The following is a 15,853-nucleotide window of genomic DNA, read 5'->3' on the forward strand; positions in this document are numbered from 1 at the left end:
GCCTAAAAAATGGGGAATGGGGTGGAGAGAGATGGTGTGTTACACTCCAAGGTGTTCTCCAGGTTTCCTCGCCATTGCTTCGATCTTCCGACTCTCGTTTAGTAGTTGTAGAAAACTACACTGCATTAGGCCTACAAAATGGGTATCGGGTGGAGAGAGATGGTGTGTTACACTCCAAGGTGTTCCCCAGGTTGCCTTTCCTGAGCTTCTATCTTCAGGCTCTCATTAAATTGTGGTTAAATGGAACAACTGCATTTGGCGTACTAGTTGGTTTGGGGCCTACTATCGGTGTCTGCCACTCCTTGCTGTTCTCCTGGTTTCCTGTCCTGAAATTCCATTTTCAGCCTCTCGTTAAGTAGTTGTTAATGTTAGACTGCATTTGGCCTACTAGTTGGGTTGGGGCCTACTATCGGTGTCTGCCACTCCTTGCTGTTCTCCTCCACTGAACAAAGCTGTGCCGCCTGTTTACTACGGTTGCCAATTTTGAACTGCATTTCGACTACTTACTGATTTGGCCCTACTCTCTGTGTCAGCCTCTCATTCCAGTTGTCCTCCACTGCAATGCCCCCTGGTTATTCCTGTGTTACCAATTTTGAACTGCATTTAGCCCACTTTATTCTTTGGGCCTATATCTGTGTTTCCACTTCATCGTGCCCATTGCCCAGCCAGTGATAGATGAGTCTGCTGGTACATTGACCCATAACGCAACATTCCCCGTGCACGCTACACAACAACATTGTGACCCTGCTGAAAGTCAGGTTGCTCTTCCCGCATACCATACCACCTTACACGGGGACAAAGAGGAAGGTGCAGATGAAAGTGCAGGTTCCTTCATCAGGTGGGGGGAGGAATACTAGTTGGCGACGTCACTGGCACAGGGCCTCTCATAGTACGCAAAAGTGTTGCTGCCGGTGGGAGGCGCCCCCGCCGTGCAAACACACCGCTGTACTTTGAGGGGCCCTGTGCCAGTGCCAATGCCAACGAGTGGGCCCCCCCTGCTTGCTCAGGATCACAGCACTTGCAAAGTTGAAATACTTACCTCTCCCTGCTCCACTGCCGTGACGTGGTCCAGATTTACTGGGCCCACTAATTACTTGAACCAGCCCTACCCCCCACAACTTTAGCCAAATGACCCCCAATTTCAAATGCCTTCCAATTATTTTAAGGTAAATTACGCTTGACAAGCTTCATTAAGAAGAATGGATGGTTTTGACATTAAAATGGGCACTCTAGGTGTTTTCCTGGCCCCCACTCACTGCCGACTATGCTGCCCCATTGACTTGCATTGGGTTTCGTGTTTCGGTCGATCCCGACTTTACGTCATAATCGGCCGATTTCACTCGACCCGACTTTGGACATAGTCGGGTTTCGCAAAACCCGGCTCGACTCTAAAAAGGTCAAGGTCGCTCAACTCTAGTCCTATATATACAGTACCTTGCGAAAGTATTTGGCTCCCTGGAACTTTTCAACCTTTTCCCACATATGCTTCAAACAAAGATACCAAATGTAAATTTTTGGTGAAGAATCAACAACAAGTGGAGCACAATTGTGAAGTTGAACGAAATTTATTGGTTATTTTAATTTTTTTGGGAAATTCAAAAACTGAAAAGTCGGGCGTGCAATATTATTCGGCCCCCTTACTTTCAGTGCAGCAAACTCACTCCAGAAGTTCATTGTGGATCTCTGAATGATCCAATGTCCTAAATGCCTAATGATGATTAATATAATCCACCTGTGTGTAATCAAGTCTCCGTATAAATGCACCTGCTCTGTGATAATCTCAGGGATCTGTTTGAAGCACAGAGAGCGTCATGAAGACCAAGGAACACAACAGGCAGGTCCGTGATACTGTTATGGAGAAGTTTAAAGCCAAATTTGGATACAAAATGATTTCCAAAACTTTAAACATCCCAAGGAGCACTGTGCAAGCGATCATATTAAAATGGAAGGAGTATCATACCACTGCAAATCTATCAAGACCCGGCCGTCCCTCTAAACCTTCATCTCAAACAAGGAGAAGACTGATCAGAGATGCAGCCAAGAGGCCCATGATTATTCTGGATGAACTGCAGAGATCTACAGCTGAGGTGGGACAGTCTGTCCATAGGACAACAAGCAGCGGTACACTGCACAAATCTGGCCTTTATGAAAGAGTGGCAAGAAGAAAGCCCTTTCTCAAAGATATCCATAAAAAGTGTCATTTAACGTTTGCAACAAGCCACCTGGGAGACACCAAACATGTGGAAGAAGGTGCTCTGATCAGATGAAACCAAATTCGAACATTTTGGCAACAATGCCAAACAATATGTTTGACGTAAAGGCAACACAGCTCATCACACTGAACACACCATCCCCGCTGTCAAACATGGTGGTGGCAGCATCATGGTTTTGGCCTGCTTTTCTTCAGCAGGGACAGGGAAGATGGTTAAAATTGATGGGAAGATGGATGGAGCCAAATACAGGACCATTCTTGAAGAAAACCTTTTGGAGTTTGCAAAAGACCTGAGACTGGGATGGAGATTTGTCTTCCAACAAGACAATGATCCCAAACATAAAGCAAAATCTACAATGGAATGTGTTATGGCTGGCAATCAGGCAACACAGCGTGCAGTAATCAGCGCACATACAGAGATCTGGCAATAACTAAAAACAATAGGACGAGCTCTGAGACGTGGAATCTCTGTAGACTGCAGTACCTGATCTATCCTCACACAACTATAAGCAGCAGTGGATTGCGCCTATCACTACCTATGCAACTCGACACTGCCTGAGGAGCTGACTAGCCTGAAGATAGAAATACAAGCCTGACTTACCTCAGAGAAATACCCCAAAGGAATAGGCAGCCCCCCACATATAATGACTGTTAGCAAGATGAAAAGACAAACGTAGGAATGAAATAGATTCAGCAAAGTGAGGCCCGATATTCTAGACAGAGCGAGGATAGCAAAGAGAACTATGCAGTCTACAAAAAACCCTAAAACAGAACCACGCAAAGGGGGGCAAAAAGACCCACCGTGCCGAACTAACAGCACGGCGGTGCACCCCTTTGCTTCTCAGAGCTTCCAGCAAAAGTTAATAGCAAGCTGGACAGAAAAAACAGAATACAAACTAGAAGCACTTATCTAGCAGAGCAGCAGGCCCAAGGAAAGATGCAGTAGCTCAGATCCAACACTGGAACATTGACAAGGAGCAAGGAAGACAAACTCAGGTGGAGCTAAATAGCAAGGCAGCCAACGAGCTCACCAAAACACCTGAGGGAGGAAGCCCAGAGACTGCAATACCACTTGTGACCACAGAAGTGAACTCAGCCACAGAATTCACAACAGGAATAGTTCACAAATAAACATATACAGGTGTTAGAATGACCAAGCCAAAGTCCAGACCTCAATCCATTCAAGAATCTGTGGAAAGAGCTGAAAACTGCTGTTCACAAACTATCTCCATCAAACCTTACGAGCTCGAGCTGTTTGCCACGGAAGAATGGGCAAAAATTTCAGTCTCTTGATGTACAAAACTGATAGAGACATACCCCAAGCGACTTGCAGCTGTAATCACAGCAAAAGGTGGCACAACAAAGTATTAAGTTAAAGGGGCCGAATAGTATTGCACGCCCCACTTTTCAGTTTTTGAATTTCCACAAAAATGTAAAATAACCAATAAATTTCGTTCAACTTCACAATTGTGTTCCACTTGTTGTTGACTCTTCACCAAAAATTTACATTTGGTATCTTTATGTTTGAAGCATAATATGTGGGAAAAGGTTGAAAAGTTCCAGGGAGCCGAATACTTTCGCAAGGAACTGTATAAGGACATAGATCAGCCATATAAATATGAGAATTCTCTCTCAGTCTAAACAATTATTTCCCTATGTAAGAAGCAGGGATTAGATTTTTTCCCATATAACATCCCAAGATGTGTCAAGTAGCTGTTTATGGAAAATTCCAACATACCCAAGATGGTCATAGCAACCTTAGATCTTTAGAAACCAAGCCATCTAGCATTAGCCCCATTGAATAACACAGAACAGGTCAAGGGGATCCCATCTACGAATGTGCAGTGCCATGTATAGTGTTATTCAATACAGACCACTGATGGACGGGTCTGGGCAAATGCCCTTCCATCAGTAGCTATGTTTAGGATTGGAGCATCGTAAAGCAGACTGCACTAACAATGAATGACACTTCACAGAGGATGACTTGGGACACAGCTGCTAATAATACATTAGAAAGTGGCACAGAGTACCATTTACAGCACAAATGTGAAATTAATAAGAAAGTGGCCATCTGTGTTATTATTCCAGCATCAACAAATAAAGCCCCCCCATAAACTTTAGATAGCTGTACGACAATGATGGTTCAGCCAGTAGCTACAGTATATCACAAAAGTAAGTACACCCCTCACATTTTTGTAAATATACAGTACAGACCAAAAGTTTGGACACACCTCATTTAAAGATTTTTCGGTATTTTCATGACTATGAAAATTGTAAATTCACTCTGAAGGCATCAAAACTATGAATTAACACATGTGGAATTATATACTTGGCAAAAAAGTGTTATATTCTAGGTTCTTCAAAGTAGCCACCTTTTGCTTTGATGACTGCTTTGCACACTCTTGGCATTCTCTTGATGAGTGAGAAGGATTGAGCAGTTAGATTTAAAAAAAATTGTAGATGACAGCTATCCAAATGTATAGCTAGTTTTATTTTATCGCAACCAAATTGGCAGCATACATACATTCAATATGATGAAGACATACCTTGGATAGTTTGTGCAATATTGTGTGTAGATGTGAAATTCTTCACTCTGAAAAAGACAATTACATAATCATTAATTGTTCAAATAAATTATTAGAATTTGTTAGTTTAAGTGGGCTGTCATTAATATTGTAACACAAAGGCCCATATCAGATCAATCAGGGTTGGATCCTAAGGCCGTGATCACATGTCCAGTTGTCATCTGTTTGTAATGGATGCAGCATTAACCCCTTAGTGACAGAGCCAATTTGGTACTTTATGACCGAGCCAATTTTTGCAATTCTGACCACTGTCACTTTATGAGGTTTTAACTCTGGAACGCTTCAACAGATCCCACTGATTCTGAGATTGTTTTTTCGTGACATATTGTACTTCATGTTAGTGGTAACATTTCTTCGATATTACTTGCGATTATTTATGAAAAAAATGGAAATATGGCGAAAATTTTTAAAATTTTGCAATTTTCAAACTTTGTATTTTTATGCCCTTAAATCAGAGAGATATGTTACGAAAAATAGTTAATAAATAACATTTCCCACATGTCTACTTTACATCAGCATAATTTTGGAAACAAAATTTTTTTTTTGTTAGGGAGTTATAAGGTTTAAAAGTTGACCAGCAATTTCTCATTTTTACAACACCATTTTTATTTAGGGACCACATCACATTTGAAGTCATTTTGAGGGGTCTATATGATAGAAAATAATGAAGTGTGACACCATTCTAAAAACTACACCCCTCAAGGTTCTCAAAACCATATTCAAGAAGTTTATTAACCCTTTACGTGCTTCACAGGAACTGAAACAATGTGGAAGGAAAAAATGAACATTTAACTTTTTTTTGCAAACATCTTAATTCAGAACCATTTTTTTTATTTTCACAAGTATAAAAACAGAAATGTAACCATAAATTTTGTTATGCAATTTCTCCTGAATACGTCAATACCCATATGTGGGGGTAAACCACTTTTTGGGCGCACCGCAGAACTTAGAAGTGAAGGAGCGCCGTTTGACTTTTTCAATGCAGAATTGGCTGGAATGGAGATCGGACGCCATGTCACATTTAGAGAGCCCCTGATGTGCCTAAACAGTGGAAACCCCCCACAAGTGACCCCATTTTGGAAACTAGACCCCTTAAGGAACTTATCTAGATGTGTGGTGAGCACTTTGAACCCCCATGTGCTTCACAGAAGTTTATAATGTAGAGCCGTGAAAAAAAAAAAAAAAAGATCTTTTTGCCCACAAATTTTTATTTTCACAAGGGTAACAGGAGAAATTAGACCTCAAAAGTTGTTGTGCAATTTCTCCTGAGTACGCTGATACCCAATATGTGGGGGTAAACCACTGTTAGGGCGCACCGCAGAGCTTGGAAGAGAAGGAGTGCCGTTTTACTTTTTCAATGTAGAATTGGCTGGAATTGAGATTGGACGCCATGTCGCGTTTGGAGAGCCCCTGATGTGCCTAAACAGTGGAAACCCCCCACAAGTGACACCATTTTGGAAACTAGACCCCTTAAGGAACTTATCGAGATGTGTGGTGAGCACTTTGAACCCCCATGTGCTTCACAGAAGTTTATAATGCAGAGTCGTGAAAATAAAAAATATTTTTTTCTTCCACAAAAAAGATTTTTTAGCCCCCAAGTTTTTATTTTCACAAGGGTAACAGGAGAAATTGGACCACTGAAGTTGTTGTCCAATTTATCCTGAGTATGCCGATGCCCCATACAGTTAGGTCCATATATATTTGGACAGAGACAACATTTTTCTAATTTTGGTTATAGACATTACCACAATGAATTTTAAACAAAACAATTCAGATGCAGTTGAAGTTCAGACTTTCAGCTTTCATTTGAGGGTATCCACATTAAAATTGGATGAAGGGTTTAGGAGTTTGAGCTCCTTAACATGTGCCACCCGTAACCCTAATGCCAACCCTAACCCTAATACCAACCCTAATCCAAACCCTAACCCTAATCCCAACTCTAACCCTAACTTTAGCCCCAACCCTAGCCCTGACTTTAGCACCAACCCTAACCCTAGCCCTAAGGCTACTTTCACACTTGCGTCGTTTGGCATTCCGTCGCAATCCGTCGTTTTGGACAAGAAACGGATCCTGCAAATGTGCCCGCAGGATGCGTTTTTTTGCCCATAGACTTGTATTGCCAATGGATCGTGACAGATGGCCACACGTCGCGTCCGTCGTGCACTGGATCAGTTGTGTTTTGGCGGACCGTCGGCACAAAAAAAGTTCAATGAAACATTTTTTTGTACGTCGCATCCGCTATTTCTGACTGCGCATGCGTGGCCGTAACTCCGCCCCCTCCTCCCCAGGACATAGATTGGGCAGCGGATGCGTTGAAAAACTACAGCCGCTGCCCACGTTGTGCACAATTTTCACAACATGCGTCGGTATGTCGGGCCGACACATTGCGACGGCCCCGTATCGACGTAAGTGTGAAAGAAGCCTCACCCTAAATTTAGCCCCAACCCTAACCCTAAATTTAGCCCCAACCCTAACCCTAAATTTAGCCCCAACCCTAACCCTAGCCCTAACCCTAAGCCTAGCCCTAATTTTAGCCACAACTGCTGTTCTCCTGCCGGCCAGCAGATGGAGACAGATGGAGGGCGCACTGCGCATGCGCCCGCCATTTTCTTTTGCCGGCGGCCAGGAGGAGCAGCAGGAGGATCCAGGGACACAGGTGAGTATGATAGGGTCCCTGAATCCCCCTATTTCTCTGTCCTCTGATGTGCGATCACATCAGAGGACAGAGAATTACACTTTACTTTTTTTTTTTTTTTTGCGGTCGCCGGTAAACAGTTAATTACCGGCGATCGCAAAACAGGGGTCGGTAAAACCGACCCCAAGCATGCTCTTTGGGATCTCGGCTACTCCCGGCAGCCGAGACCCCAAAGATTTTCGCGGGGCCGGACGGCGGGCGCACTGCGCATGCGCCCGCCATTTTGAAGTTGGTGGCGCCCACCGGGAGACACGAGGAGCACCGGGGGAGATAGGTGAGTATTGGGGGGCTACCTGGGACCCCTTTTCTCTGTCCTCCGATGTGCGATCACATCGGAGGACAGAGAAATTAAAAAGAGATCGCGTTTTTTTTTTTTTTTTTGCGATCGCCGGTAAACGGTTAATTACCGGCGATCGCAAATGCGGGGTGGGTAAAAAAAAAACCCCGAATCATGTTCTCTGGGGTCTCGGCTACCCCCGGCAGCCGAGACCCCGGAGAAAATCCGACTCTGGGGTGGGCTATTTACTTTTTCCACAGCGCCGTTAATTAACGGCGCTGTGCTTTAAGTACCCTTAGCGGCCGCCGTTAAAAGGCGTATCGGCGGTCGCTAAGGGGTTAATAAAAGAACCAAAACAAACACAAATCTACATTCATTGTAACCAATAATCGTTCTGTTTTTACTAGATGCGTTTACCGGAGCACATTCAATGTTCTGGGCATGTGCAGTACTTAAAATAAGGATCCATTAATGAATGATATAACATATGACTAACCATTATGATCTGGTTCCTAAAGACTTTAATGTGAAAAAAGGGATCAAGTTGCCATTTTTTTTTTTACTGTTAAAATAAACATTTGGGCAAACTGTTTTTGATCCAGCTAAAAATGGATTACATCTAAAATGCAGTCAAACTGAAAATATGTTAGGACATTTGCACTATTTTTAAGAGAAATGGATCTTATACTTGAAGATTTTAGTTTCATCCTTACAAAATGGATCGCAAAATCGGCAATAACTACTAGACATGTGAACATACCTTTAGTTCGGAGACCAAACAAAACTCCAGAGTAGGCTTACCAAGCAGTGCATTTTTTTACTGATAGTCATGCATGTACAATGTGTACTATCAGAATACAAAAGTACACTAAAGGGGTATTCACAACCCAAGATAATCGTGAATGAGCGTGGTTAAAAAGGTTAATTTCACAATTATCTTGCCAGTTATCTCTGTACTACTTCTAACTACAGTACATTATTTCTATGACCTGGTGCAGCATCTTCCAGATAAGGTTGTACTAATGCTTTGTAAAATATCAAGAGAGTTCATGCCTCTATTAATGGTTTTACCAGTCACTTATTGGCATTCCATGTTATTTAGTCTGTGATCTACAATCACACCAAGATCCTTCTCTACAAGTGACTCTCCTAGTTTTACTCCCACTAGAACATATGGGGCCTTCGCTGCCAAGATACATTACTTTAGATTTATCCACATTGACCCTCATCTGCCAAGTGGATGCCCAAACACTCAGTTTGTTCAAGTCAGCTCATGACTTCTGTACTAGACTATATATACGCTCTTCAACACTGAAATTGCAACACTAAAAAGGAAACATCATGGAATGGTGTGATTTTACTGTCATAAACTTGAACATTTAACATGCTCAGGCCTTTGGAGTTTGAGTTTTATGTCTTGGGTTTTCTGCAATTTTTCTTAATATTGCATGGTCAGACCTTGGATTGAGTATGGTGGAACGTCCACTCGGAGAAGATTTTTGACTGTTTTAAATGTTTTCTGCTTATGAATAATCTTTCACTGTTGAATGATGAATTTCACATTGATAGGACATGATCTTAATACCCTTCCAAGATTGATGTGCGGCATAAATTTCTTCTCTCACATTATTGCTGAAGTCTTCCCTCCTTGGCATTGTGTTAACATAAATCGGAATGCTCGAGATCAGCAAATTGACAAAACTTATGCTTGTACAGAAGTGGTCACACTTGCTGATGAACAATTAATAAACGGAATTTGATTAACAGTACCTGGCTGCTACTTACGCTCGCAATTCCTAGCAAAACTAAGGTTGTATTTAATTTGCCACACAGATTCTACATTTTTGTCTAGTTTTTGTAAAAAAAAAAAAAAAATAAAATTATATATATATATATATATATATATATATATATATATATATATATATATATATATATATACACACACACAGTATATATGTGTATATATATATATATATATATATATATATATAATGTGCACAACATATAATTTGTCCTTTTTGTGTCTATTTGCAAACTTTTAAGACATTCTGTGGACTTTTTTTTTTTATTACCCAATCATACATAAAGCCACAGAATTATCGGAGGGTATGCTTAGCTTTTCTTATGACTGTGTAAATAAGCTGGTTGCTATAAATATTGTACGTATATGCTGGTAACCTTGTGTAATAGTCTATACTGTAATCTTTAACTTGCTTAAGCAATTTTAAAGTCTTGCTAGCTAAGGGAGTGTGATAAGCACTATTCAAACACACATATACATTTGTATCATTAGATAGAACACTGAATAAAATGTGATAAATGAGAAAAGAACAAATGATTATGTCATTTAAAGTTCATTGTATTGGGTAACAGGAGATTTAAAGGTAAGAAACACATATGAAATGCTTTAGGTGTGGTTCACCAAAGAAAGAAAAATACTGTACATTGGATTCTAACGATATCCGTCAGAGAAGGGCAATATTTCTACAAAATATAATTAACTACTAAAAAGGAATATACCTTATCGTGAAAGTTAAATAAAAGGGCTGTTAAGTTTACAAAAAAAAAAATTTAGACACCACATTGGGGAATTATGGAGTTCTGTTCAGAATCTATATCAATTCAGCCAGATTAGAGATTTGGTACAAAGGGTCTTGCATGCTCTCCTTGGAGGACCGGTCCTGCCCATTCTCCTAGGAGGATCTGACCTACCCTTTGTTACAATCACTGATTTGACTGAGGACAATTACTGCTGGGTTTAATCACAACTTACAGCGGAACCTTAGGGGTCCACTTTTAGATCAACGTAATGCCAATAGAACTTTCTATCAAGGTAGGATTGTCCAAAATAGAGTTCCCCTGTAATACGCCTGCTAAGTGGCTGGAATAATTTCTAAGCTACATATATTTAAGATTCTGGAAAGTAACTTTCATACGTTCTTCAAGAAGTCATAAACCATAATATTTGATATTTTAATTGGCATCCGCTATGTCACTATATAGAGAAAGGAGGGGTGCATATAGAAAAAGAAAGGGTGCAGCTATAGATTCTCACTCATGGTTTACGTTATATATTAAGATGAGAGGCATCTGATCAACTATCACAGCTATTTTATCACTTACTTAGGAAGCTTGAAGAGATTTACAGAAATCCTTGCCTCCCATCCCCCCAAAAAGTGCAACTTAGACAAATTTTTGTTTTTGATGTTTAGACAGGTATGCTTTATGTTTAGTTGTTCTCCATACCATCTGAAATACACACATACCGGTACACAGGCGATATAAAAGAAATAAAAATAATTAATATGCCATATTTTACAAATATTAGCCAGAATGCTAAAGTTGAGATTTTCACGAGAAAATCCTATGTTGCACACTGATGACTATGCATACTAGCAAACTGAGCCAATTTTCTAGGTGTGTCTCTTGTATCACTAAGGGATTTTTCAGACACCAGTGATTTTTATTGTAAGCAAAAAATGGTCCAAGATTCATCTGTTTCTGAATAATAAAAAAGGAGGTTTCTCAAGCTTTTCCTATCAATCCGTCTGTGAAATATGGAGAGCACAAACACAAAAAGCATCCGAGTGCTGTCCGAAATTTTCATCAACCTACACGCTTACATTGTTGAGTTTGAATCGAGACTCAAATCAAAATCGGACATGTCTCCGTGGTTTTGTACGGACCACTTGGTCCTCAGAAATACTGTACACAAACATGTGAATAGCTCCACAGACTATAATAGATCTGAGCTTTATCTGTGAAAAACCATGGACAGAATGTGTATGAGAAAAACGGACATCTGAATGGACCCTAAATAGGTAAGAAGAACTTGAATTCTACACATGTGAAAATATTGGATCAGGCAATTTAACTACAAGGCAAAGAAAAGCTTTACTTGTTGAACGTATGTCTATCTGCCTATGTTCATATCATGCCACTAACGCTGATATGCTGTAAAAATAAAATGGAATAGTGTAGTAGACTCTCCTATTCCATAAAGGAATGCAGTAATAATGTACGCTTAGCAGTATACTTTTATTTGTTAGAATGAGACCATATGCCTATATAGTGAAAGACAATGCATAGTACAGTGAACAAACTGATTAATAAAATATTTATCTTATTATTTTAACCCACACATCTTTAACTGTAAGGCAAAACTATGAGGTTAATTGCTACAGACAGACAAATTAGAGCTACTCATGGCTTCCTATCTGTATATGGGAGACATTGTGAAAATTACCTTTGAAACAAAACATTCTGCAATTGCAACTGGGTCATTGTCACAGTTTTCAAGCTCTTGGAGAAGTTCACTGAGGAAAAAAATACAAAAGGATTATTTAAAAAAAAGCAAGTAGTGACTTGTTAAAGCGGACCTGATATTTCAGGTGACTTCTCATAAGGAGTTGTCATGTGTGTCTACAGGTCCCCTCTTCAGTAATCCCTACTACAACCACTGGCAAAAATTTATAATTTTTCCCCTATGCTTGGTTAAAAAAGTAACCATTACTGACTACCTCAATATTTGTTCTTGATCTCTTTTAGTGTTTCTTAAAGCCACAAAGTTGCCATTTGAAATGACTTTAGTTGTGTGCCATGGCTGTGATCTGCTTTTTTTCTAAAAAATTAAACAACTGAATGAACATCCTCCAAGGCCGGTGATTTCATAATTTTTGCCAGGGGTTTTAGTTGGTAGTGTGTAGAGAGTAGCTATCAAGAGGTCTTCCATGCATCAGCAGCATGGGGAAAATTATACCGCAGTACTGAACAGTATTGCTGCGATTCCAGCACTGGTGTGAGATGAAACACCAGTGCTGGATTCACTTCTGTTTGTAAAGCTCTACTTCTTTCTCACATCTCCATGGGCTTCAATAGGCAGCTCTAATCTGATCCTTCAATGTGTCTGCACTCCAGTTTAGTGTAGTGTTGAGCAAGATGGATCTGGGCTGTATTTCAGGCGGAGTTCAGGAGGCAAGGGGAGGAGAAGAAGTGGCTCAAAGAAATAAACATTTTACATTTCTTATATTTGCTTGTACTATTGACTTGTGCGAAAGTTGTTAAAACAATGATAGTAAGACTTTTTTTTTCTAAAGTAGAACTCATTTTGGAATTTCAGTGTGGACCACATGTCTGAGCTTAGGGTATGTTTAAAATGACGACAAGTCGCAACAAAACCAAAAAGACATCCTTTTCATACATTTATTTTACTTTATATTTAATTTATATAAGGAAACTTTGATCCCAGATAAAGCGAATACCTTCATATTTTCTCAACACACCTGTTGAAATTGTAGATATCATGTATATTTCCAAATAGGGCCGATCGCTCTTCTGCTCCTAAGGAAAGTCTTGTCTGGTCAGAGATGCAGGTGAGATAATCCTGAAAAAAAATGAATAAATAACATGGGAAATAGCAAAGTAATGGCAGTAGCCAATAGATCCATTACATGGCATATCACGTGAGATAAAAATATAAAACATTTATGCTTTCCACCAATCAAACAGCTGAAATCAAAATGTCAGGCGTTGCTCATGCTTCCCCTAGGTTAGTATTATTGATCCACAATACAGGAGTCCATGAGTAATAGTTGATCTAACGCCAAGCAATTAGTGTTAAGGTTTCCAGTGTTCAGGCGCAGGGGTGGCGCCGGAACGGTTTCAGTCATCGCTCTGTGTACAGAGACTGATAGCTGTAACCGCTGTTCGGCAGTGGTTGTGGTGGGGAGTGCAGTTACAGCCACCGCTCTCTATACACAGAGCAGTGGCCGATCCTATGCCGCCTCTATAACAAGATGCCAAATGCTGCCAGGGATAAAAGTTCACTTCCTCCTGGCGGGGCTCTAAGTGCGGGTGCCAGGCAGGATCAGAACAGTATTGAACAGCAGATTTTTAACCCTATATCTGCAGGTTAATAGTGTTTTTTTCCTCAACAGGTTCCCTTTAAATGCCACAAATTGACTAGTGTATATGCATCATACTTGCTTTATGGTAAGGTATGTACTCAGACGGGGAACTCTTGGTTTCACCACTATAAGTGACTCCACCAGATAGATATTTAGATAGATCGTGTGCACATCTATTATTAATTACATTGTAAACTTGGACAAGTCTGATCCTGTAAGTAGTTCTAAAATCTACCAAGAGAATAAGCAAAATGCAATAAAGAGCTGAACTAAAACAAATTTTACCCTTAACAGCTAAATGGCTGTAAAGATGCCCATACATCACTAGTCTAAGGTTAAAGGGGTTGTCTGGCCTTAGGGTACAAGTCTGCAATCATTCTATAAGGCTGTAGACTTGTGAATCCTCACATTGCACACATTGCCGGCGGAGTGATTTGCATACATGTGGTTACGTGGCGACTAGATGGGATAGGCACGGCCTCACTCAATGCCAGAGTATTGAGCGAGGTTGGACACAGTCTAGTCAGAATGTGGCTGGAAGTATGCAAATGGCATACATACGATCACATGACCGCCTGCTGGAGAATTCTCACAGTGTGAGGATTCACAAAGTGACTGCAGACATTTAGCTTAAGACTAGACAACCTTTTTAATGAAATTGGACAACTTTAACCTTAGTCAAGGTTTGTCAAGTGAAATTTTGTATCAAAAGACATGTTACCAGGGACGGCATCAGCACCTGGGCAAGTGTCGGGGCCCTAAGCAGGTGGGGGCCCACTCGCTGTCGGGTACATCGGCACACTATGGGGGCCTGGGACCAGCACCCACGAGTGGGCCCCCTGCTTGCTCAGTGCCCCGGTACTTGCAATACTTACCTCTCCCTATTCCTCTACTGTGTGGACCCCACTAGTGTGCACCCTCTTCTCTGAACAGTGCAGAGAGCTCGAAGACGGCGACGCTTAGGAGTCTGGATTAAAGCAGCAGTCAGCAAGGAGAGGTGAGTATTTAATTTTTTTTAATGTTTGGGAGCAATATATAGGGCCCATCATATACTGGAACAATATATGGGGCCCATTAAATATGGAGAATTATTTGGGGCCCATTAAATATGGACAATTATTTGGGGCCCATTAAATATGGAGCATTATTTAGGGCCCATTATTTATGTAGCATTATATGGGGCCCATTATTTATGTAGCATTATATGGGGCCCATTATTTATGTAGCATTATATGGGGCCCATTATATATGGAGCCCATTCTATATGGAGTCCATTCTGTATGGAGCATTATACGAGGCCCATTCTGTATGGAGCATTATACGAGGCCCATTCTGTATGGAGCATTCATTATACGGGGCCCATTCTGTTTGGAGCATTATCCGGGGCCCATTCTGTTTGGAGCATTATACGGGGCCCATTCTGTATGGAGCATTATACGGGGCCCATTCTGTTTGGAGCATCATACGGGGCCCATTCTGTTTGGAGCACCATACGGGGCCCATTCTGTATGGAGCATTATACGGGGCCCATTCTGTATGGAGCATTATACGGGGCCCATTCTTTATAGAGCATTATACGGGGCCCATTCTGTATGGAGCAATATACGGGGCCCATTCTTTATAGAGCATTATACGGGGCCCATTCTGTATGGAGCACTATGTGGTGCCCATAATACTGTATGGAGGACTATACTGTCCAGTTTCTGACCTATTGTACCATGTACAGTAGATATCACTCATGTAATGTGAGAAGTGAAATCTTTGGCATTGTACTATACCTATATTTCTCTGCTGTATCTGTGCATCATGAATTGTGGTATGTGGTAAAGGGGCCCACTGAGATGCTTTCACCCTGGGGCCCACAAAAACCTGGAGCCGGCCCTGCACGTTACACCCATAAAATCAAGTAAGCAACCTAAAAGACTGGTGCATAGAGGGAGAAGACCCTGCCTTTACCAACTTACAATCTTATTATGAAACTGCTTTTATAATTATTACTATCTGATAGAAAAAAAATTATTTGACCAAGTAAACAGAAAATGTAACATCTATGTGTGGGAAACCAAAAACAAGGCATTTTTCACCAGAAGTCACTGTGTGCTCAGACTCATTTGGAAACACAGTATACACTGACACCTGTGAGACTCTGCCTGGAGCAACTATCTTTTCAAGATC

At 40.9% G+C, this 15,853-nt stretch overlaps 1 protein-coding gene across 4 annotated transcripts in view; it reads right to left on the minus strand.

Moving 5' to 3' along the window:
• Positions 1-15,853, minus strand: part of PLEKHG1 (pleckstrin homology and RhoGEF domain containing G1) — a 362,060-nt gene that overhangs the window by 104,888 nt on the left and 241,319 nt on the right. For all 4 annotated transcript variants that reach the window (XM_069769145.1, XM_069769146.1, XM_069769142.1 and 1 more), the window contains 3 exons: positions 13,055-13,155; positions 12,019-12,088; positions 4,759-4,805 (listed from right to left, as the gene is read on the minus strand). In XM_069769145.1, the coding sequence (XP_069625246.1) occupies positions 4,759-4,805; positions 12,019-12,088; positions 13,055-13,155 (218 nt within the window). The remainder of the gene's footprint in view (positions 1-4,758; positions 4,806-12,018; positions 12,089-13,054; positions 13,156-15,853) is intronic.

This window comes from Ranitomeya imitator, chromosome 5 (assembly GCF_032444005.1).
Source record: "Ranitomeya imitator isolate aRanImi1 chromosome 5, aRanImi1.pri, whole genome shotgun sequence".
NCBI lineage: Eukaryota > Metazoa > Chordata > Amphibia > Anura > Dendrobatidae > Ranitomeya > Ranitomeya imitator.